We start from the raw sequence: 7,731 nt of genomic DNA on the forward strand, positions 1-7,731 counted from the left end.
GTGTCTAGCAGGAGTGTTTCCCATTGGCTGAATACTCAGAACTGCTATATCTACAGCAGCATAAGTCAGAGCAATATCCCAAAGTCTTTTACTGTTTTGACACTCATTTAGCCTTAGAAGTGCTTATGTATTCATCTCTGTGTGTGTGTGTGTGTGTGTGTTTCTTGTTTGTAGCTGGTGATGGAGTTCTGTGGGGCAGGCTCCATCACAGACCTGGTGAAGAACACTAAAGGCAACCAGCTCAAGGAGGACTGGATCGCCTACATCTCCAGAGAAATCCTCCGGGTGAGCCCCTCCAGCCCCCTCCATACATCCCCTCCTCTGGCCCCCTCCATCCTCTCCTCCGGCCCCCTCCATCCTCTCCTCCATCCTCTCTTCCGGCCCCCTCCATACTCTCCTCCATCCTCTCCTCCGGCCCCCTCCATCCTCTCCTCCGGCCCCCTCCATCCTCTCCTCCATCCTCTCCTCCGGCCCCCTCCATCCTCTCCTCCATCCTCTCCTCCGGCCCCCTCCATCCTCTCCTCCATCCTCTCCTCCGGCCCCCTCCATCCTCTCCTCCGGCCCCCTCCATCCTCTCCTCCGGCCCCCTCCATCCTCTCCTCCATCCTCCCCTCCGGCCCCCTCCATCCTCTCCTCCATCCCCCTCCATCCTCTCCTCCATCCTCTCCTCCGGACCCCTCAATCCTCTCCTCCGGCCCCCTCCATCCTCTCCTCCGGCCCCCTCCATCCTCTCCTCCGGCCCCCTCCATCCTCCCCTCCTCTGGCCCCCTCCATCCTCCCCTCCTCTGGCCCCCTCCATCCTCTCCTCCGGCCCCCTCCATCCTCTCCTTCATCCTCCCCTCCGGCCCCCTCCATCCTCTCCTCCATCCTCTCCTCCGGCCCCCTCCATCCTCTCCTTCATCCTCCCCTCCGGCCCCCTCCATCCTCTCCTCCATCCTCTCCTCCGGCCCCCTCCATCCTCTCCTCCATCCTCTCCTCCGGCCCCCTCCATCCTCTCCTCCGTCCCCTCCTCCATCCTCCCCTCCGGCTCCCTCCATCCCCTCCTCCGGCTCCCTCCATCCCCTCCTCCGGCTCCCTCCATCCCCTCCTCCATCCTCTCCTCCGGCCCCCTCCATCCTCCCCTCCGGCCCCCTCCATCCTCCCCTCCGGCCCCCTCCATCCCCTCCTCTTTCCTTTAACCTTCTCCTGTCTTCAGTCTCCTTGTTCGTTGCATAATACACATGTCAATAGAACGGTGAAGTCTTTACCCTCCACTACATCAATGCTCTGGTCTTAGACATGTGGTCTCACCTCTACACACCTCCCTCTCCTCCTCTTCAGGGACTGGCCCACCTGCACGCCCACCACGTCATCCACCGTGACATCAAGGGACAGAACGTCCTGCTCACAGAGAACGCCGAGGTCAAGCTTGGTGAGTGACATTATGTTTTGTACGTTACAGACAACAACCCCGATTGGTCTAAACCCTGCAGCTGCCAATCTCAGCTCCAAAATCACAGCTATTTTAGCCAGTCACCTAGTCTCGGTGTTTACTGCAATGCAGTTGTATATAACTAGTTTCAACTTGTCTCTTCTGATTGGTTGTCTTGTCAGTGGACTTTGGCGTGAGTGCCCAGTTGGACCGGACGGTGGGGAGGAGGAACACATTCATCGGGACACCCTATTGGATGGCGCCCGAGGTCATCGCCTGTGACGAGAACCCTGAGGCCACCTACGACTACAGAGTATGACCCTCGCCCTTTTCCACACAGTACTCAGATGTTTTAGCCCATATATGAACCTGGCCCCCTATGTCCTCCTTGACATCTTTAGCTACTGGTACGATGTGGGGTCGACGATGTTGCTCTTCAGTACTGATGTAGTGTGTGTGTTGCTATGTCTGATGCCTCTCTCACTGTGTGTCTCTCAGAGTGACTTATGGTCCACTGGAATCACTGCCATTGAAATGGCCGAAGGAGCTCCTCGTAAGTACCTTCCTTCCCCAGGTCCCACCTCTACCGGCTCTTTTAGATGGCAACTCTCTATTGGTTTCTTCTGCCCTTGTCTTTTGCTTTTCTCGCTGTCTTGTTTATACTGATTCCCTCCTTAATCCTTTCTGGTGTGTGTGTTCACTTTCAGCGCTGTGCGACATGCATCCGATGCGAGCACTCTTCCTCATCCCAAGGAACCCTCCCCCGCGACTCAAGTCTAAGAAGTGGTAAGTTACCAAGATTCTGTCTGCTGGGTTTAGACGTCTCCTCTCTCGCTCTCCTCCCTCCTCCTCCTCTCTGAACAGCTGTGGCACATGGGAGGAAGGCCTGTTGGCTCACGGTGAGGCTCCTCAGCCCGCGTTCCGGGGGGAAACTCAACCCTCTGAGACTTTCCTCTGGCACCGGTGCATTTACGATTATGACCGCTTTTCTTCTGAGACAGGGTTTTCCCAGAATAGTCATTGTATTTAAGTTATGAAAGGCTCACTGGATTTCTGTCTAAATGGATAAAACAGGTTTTGCCTATTTCAGACGTGTGGTTTCTCAGGCTCTTTTGCCAGTTTAGTTTGTCATTTGTTGTCTTGTCAGTGGGTTGTAGGAGATAGATTTATTTTATGTCAGACAAGCCCCTTAGATTACATGATTACTGGTGGTAATACGACTATCTCGTTAGCGGCCTCATCTGTCTTGACCCCCCCCCCTTCCTCTTTCAGGTCTAAGAAGTTTTGCAGCTTCATCGAGGGCTCCCTGGTGAAGAACTACAACCAGCGCCCCCCCACCGAGCAGCTGCTGAAGCACCCCTTCATCAGGGACCAGCCCAACGAGAGGCAGGTCCGCATCCAGCTCAAAGACCACATCGACCGCACCAAGAAGAAGAGGGGGGAGAAAGGTGAGTCAGTTTGAAAAGACTGCCTGAAATGTCTGCCTGTTTTGGTGGGATGGAGTTTTTCCTACCTGGTGACATCACCAGGTGGTAAATGAGTTAATAGACCAATGAAAGAGTTCCAAACCATTTTCCCCACTCAGACCAATCCCAGATACTTTGGTTGTATAAATGGCTCTTTGCTAAGAAGCTATTTGTATTTATTTTCAACCATTTGAATTGAAAACGATCACATTAAGGTACTTAATTGTTACCCAGAAATGATTGATGTTGAGATGACATCTGCTTTGGGCTTTTTAACGTGCTTTACACTGAATAGCCCATGTTTCTACATCTTGTCACACTATCCCACGTATTGTTTTTCAGATGAGACTGAATATGAGTACAGCGGGAGTGAGGAGGAAGAGGAGGATGCTGGAGAGCAAGAGGGAGAGCCTAGGTAATGGTTTAGTGTTACACGTTGATGTACACAATTCATTTTGCAATTCGCAATATAGCGGGATAGCACTCCTCACGCCTACCTGGAATTGCTAAACAACTCCACCCATCTGACACAGAAACTGACTAACTATTCCCTTGAACTAAGTCATGAACTAACTCGCCATTTCCATTGAATTAACTCATGAACTAACTCACTGTTCCCTTGAACTATCTCACTGTTCCCTCGTTTCCGCTCGTCCTCCCTGCAGCTCCATAGTGAACATGCCGGGTGAGTCGACGCTGCGTAAGGACTTCATCCGGCTGCAGCAGGAGAACAAGGAGCGCTCGGAGGCGCTGCGCCGACAGCAGCTCCTGCAGGAGCAGCAGCTCCGTGAGCAGGAGGAGTACAAGCGCCAACTACTGGCCGAGAGGCAGAAACGCATTGAGCAACAGAAGGAGCAGAGGCGGAGGCTGGAGGAGGTAGAGTTAATAAACATTGATTCATAGATTAAAAAAAGTGAAAAGTGTTTAAATAAAACTTGTATGTATAATTGAAGGTGCGAGTACAGTGCGAGGTGTTGCATGCTCTGTACAACTCGATTGGCTAGTTCTGCTGTCTCAAGAAATGGGCAGGGTGTAGGTTGATCCTGCAGCCACAATTGGACAGAGAAACTGTGATCACCCCATAGAGGGTCAAACTTGGATAGCCCACGATGACGCAGCCCATGCTGTCTCAGACTGCCATTACAAGGATGAAAGGTGTCCTATATTTCTAGATCTATAGACCGCTGCTCCTCGCTTGATCATTTCACCAAAGCCTGTATTTGACTTCCCATCCTCTCTTGTTTTCCTCAAATCATTCAGATCACTGCTACTGTGGACAATCATTGCCATAGTAGCAGTGATATCTCATAATATCTTTGAACAGGGAATCCCAACTAGAATTTCAGCTCTCCCTGTGTGTCGTATCCCTGAGGTTCTCTCTCTGTCGCCCCCTCCTGGTGCCTCACAGCAACAGCGGCGCGAGCGCGAGATGAGGAGGCAGCAGGAGCGTGAGCAGCGCCGCCGCGAGCAGGAGGAGAAGAGGCGCATGGAGGAGATGGAACGACGGCGGAAAGAGGACGACGAGCGCCGGAGGGCGGAGGAGGAGAAGAGGAGGAGCGACCGTGAGCAGGTAGGTCTTTAAGTGACAAGAATCACTCTAATTGGCCTACATGCTGGGCAGTTTTGTCACTTCCTGTATTTCATCCAATCATGGAGGCTGTGTTTGATTGACAGGAGTACATTCGTCGGCAGCTGGAAGAGGAGCAGAGGCACCTGGAGATCCTGCAGCAGCAGCTGCTCCATGAACAGGCCATGCTCCTGGTAAGAAACTTGCATCCTACCACTCTTACTCTCCAGGGGCGCATTCAGGAGGGCGCAACGTTACAGAACGTTCAGAAATTGGTTACGTAGAACACCCATGAGTCTTTGTCAAGTTGAACAGGGAATGGTGTCTGGAGCTGTATTCTATTACATTTGTATTGACAACGTTGTAAATGTTGCACCCCACTGAGAAAGACCCTGTATTCACGACTGGATCGCACATTTAGGAGCAAGCTCTTTTCTAGAACATGGATAGTAATCAAGGCAAGGTGTTATGGCCATATTGTATGATATATGGTTTATGTTAGCTGTTGTATAGATTTGTCAAATACCCTACTGGAAGATGGAGTTCCTATGTTTCTCGGTCGGTGTCTCTGGTTACATTCACATCCTGAGGAAATTAGTAGAGAGAGAGATGTGTATATACACTGCTCAAAAAAATAAAGGGAACACTTAAACAACACAATATAACTCCAAGTCAATCACACTTCTGTGAAATCAAACTGTCCACTTAGGAAGCAACACTGATTGACTAAATTTCACATGCTGTTGTGCAAATGGAATAGACAACAGGTGGAAATTATAGGCAATTAGCAAGACACCCCCAATAAAGGAGTGGTTCTGCAGGTGGTGACACAGACCACTTCTCAGTTCCTATGCTTCCTGGCTGATGTTTTGGTCACTTTTGAATGCTGGCGGCGCTTTCACTCTAGTGGTAGCATGAGACGGAGTCTATAACCCACACAAGTGGCTCAGGTAGTGCAGCTCATCCAGGATGGCACATCAATGAGGCGCTACCAGGAGACAGGCCAGTACATCAGGAGATGTGGAGGAGGCCGTAGGAGGGCAACAACCCAGCAGCAGGACCGCTACCTCCGCCTTTGTACAAGAAGGAGCAGGAGGAGCACTGCCAGAGCCCTGCAAAATGACCTCCAGCAGGCCACAAATGTGCATGTGTCTGCTCAAACGGTCAGAAACAGACTCAATGAGGGTGGTATGAGGGCCCGACGTCCACAGGTGGGGGTTGTGCTTACAGCCCAACACTGTGCAGGAAGTTTAGGCATTTGCCAGAGAACACCAAGATTGGCAAATTCGCCACTGGCGCCTTGTGCTCTTCACAGATGAAAGCAGGTTCACACTGAGCACATGTGACAGAGTCTGGAGATGGCGTGGAGAATGTTCTGCTGCCTGCAACATCCTCCAGCATGACCGGTTTGGCGGTGGGTCAGTCATGGTGTGGGGTGGCATTTCTTTGGGGGGCCGCCAGAGGTAGCCTGACTGCCATTAGGTACCGAGATGAGATCCTCAGACCCCTTGTGAGACCATATGCTGGTGCTATTGGCCCTGGGTTCCTCCTAATGCAAGACAATGCTAGACCTCATGTGGCTGGAGTGTGTCAGCAGTTCCTGCAAGAGGAAGGCATTGATGCTATGGACTGGCCTGCCCGTTCCCAAGACCTGAATCGAATTGAGCACATCTGGGACATCATGTCTCGCTCCATCCAACAACGTCACGTTGCACCACGGACTGTCCAGGATTTGGCGGATGCTTTAGTCCAGGTCTGGGAGGAGATCCCTCAGGAGACCATCATCAGGAGACCATCATCAGGAGCATGCCCAGGCATTGTAGGGAGGTCATACAGGCACGTGGAGGCCACATGCACTACTGAGCCTCATTTGGACTTGTTTTAAGGACATTGCATCAAAGTTGGATCAGCCTGTAGTGTGGTTTTCCACTTTAATTTTGAGTGTGACTCCAAATCCAGACCTCCATGGGTTGATACATTTGATTTCCATTGATAATATTTGTGTGATTTTGTTGTCAGCACATTCAACTATGTAAAGAGAAAAGTATTTAATAAGAATAGTTCATTCATTCAGATCTAGGATGTGTTATTTTAGTGTTCCCTTTATTTTTTTGAGCAGTGTGTGTATATACAGTGCCTTGCAAAAGTATTCGGCCCCCTTGAACTTTGCGACCTTTCGCCACATTTCAGGCTTCAAACATAAAGATATAAAACTGTATTTTTTTTGTGAAGAATCAACAACAAGTGGGACACAATCATGAAGTGGAACGACATTTATTGGATATTTCAAACTTTTTTAACAAATCAAAAACTGAAAAATTGGGCGTGCAAAATTATTCAGCCCCCTTAAGTTAATACTTTGTAGCGCCACCTTTTGCTGCGATTACAGCTGTAAGTCGCTTGGGGTATGTCTATCAGTTTTGCACATCGAGAGACTGACATTTTTTCCCATTCCTCCTTGCAAAACAGCTCGTGCTCAGTGAGGTTTGATGGAGAGCATTTGTGAACAGCAGTTTTCAGTTCTTTCCACAGATTCTCGATTGGATTCAGGTCTGGACTTTGACTTGGCCATTCTAACACCTGGATATGTTTATTTTTGAACCATTCCATTGTAGATTTTGCTTTATGTTTTGGATCATTGTCTTGTTGGAAGACAAATCTCCGTCCCAGTCTCAGGTCTTTTGCAGACTCCATCAGGTTTTCTTCCAGAATGGTCCTGTATTTGGCTCCATCCATCTTCCCATCAATTTTAACCTTCTTCCCTGTCCCTGCTGAAGAAAAGCAGGCCCAAACCATGATGCTGCCACCACCATGTTTGACAGTGGGGATGGTGTGTTCAGGGTGATGAGCTGTGTTGCTTTTACGCCAAACATAACGTTTTGCATTGTTGCCAAAAAGTTCAATTTTGGTTTCATCTGACCAGAGCACCTTCTTCCACATGTTTGGTGTGTCTCCCAGGTGGCTTGTGGCAAACTTTAAACAACACTTTTTATGGATATCTTTAAGAAATGGCTTTCTTCTTGCCACTCTTCCATAAAGGCCAGATTTGTGCAATATACGACTGATTGTTGTCCTATGGACAGAGTCTCCCACCTCAGCTGTAGATCTCTGCAGTTCATCCAGAGTGATCATGGGCCTCTTGGCTGCATCTCTGATCAGTCTTCTCCTTGTATGAGCTGAAAGTTTAGAGGGACGGCCAGGTCTTGGTAGATTTGCAGTGGTCTGATACTCCTTCCATTTCAATATTATCGCTTGCACAGTGCTCCTTGGGATGTTTAAAGCTTGGG

General features: G+C 49.9%; 1 protein-coding gene across 9 annotated transcripts in view; it reads left to right on the forward strand.

Annotated features, from left to right (window-relative positions):
- LOC110495767 (mitogen-activated protein kinase kinase kinase kinase 4) overlaps positions 1–7,731 on the forward strand; it is a 51,241-nt gene that overhangs the window by 25,171 nt on the left and 18,339 nt on the right. For all 9 annotated transcript variants that reach the window (XM_036952222.1, XM_036952223.1, XM_036952215.1 and 6 more), the window contains exons 5-14: positions 175–285; positions 1,321–1,411; positions 1,594–1,724; positions 1,910–1,964; positions 2,119–2,197; positions 2,684–2,859; positions 3,220–3,292; positions 3,543–3,753; positions 4,286–4,447; positions 4,552–4,638. In XM_036952222.1, coding sequence (XP_036808117.1) covers positions 175–285; positions 1,321–1,411; positions 1,594–1,724; positions 1,910–1,964; positions 2,119–2,197; positions 2,684–2,859; positions 3,220–3,292; positions 3,543–3,753; positions 4,286–4,447; positions 4,552–4,638 — 1,176 coding nt within the window. The remainder of the gene's footprint in view (positions 1–174; positions 286–1,320; positions 1,412–1,593; positions 1,725–1,909; positions 1,965–2,118; positions 2,198–2,683; positions 2,860–3,219; positions 3,293–3,542; positions 3,754–4,285; positions 4,448–4,551; positions 4,639–7,731) is intronic.

The sequence above is a fragment of the Oncorhynchus mykiss genome, chromosome 18 (assembly GCF_013265735.2).
Source record: "Oncorhynchus mykiss isolate Arlee chromosome 18, USDA_OmykA_1.1, whole genome shotgun sequence".
Lineage (NCBI taxonomy): Eukaryota > Metazoa > Chordata > Actinopteri > Salmoniformes > Salmonidae > Oncorhynchus > Oncorhynchus mykiss.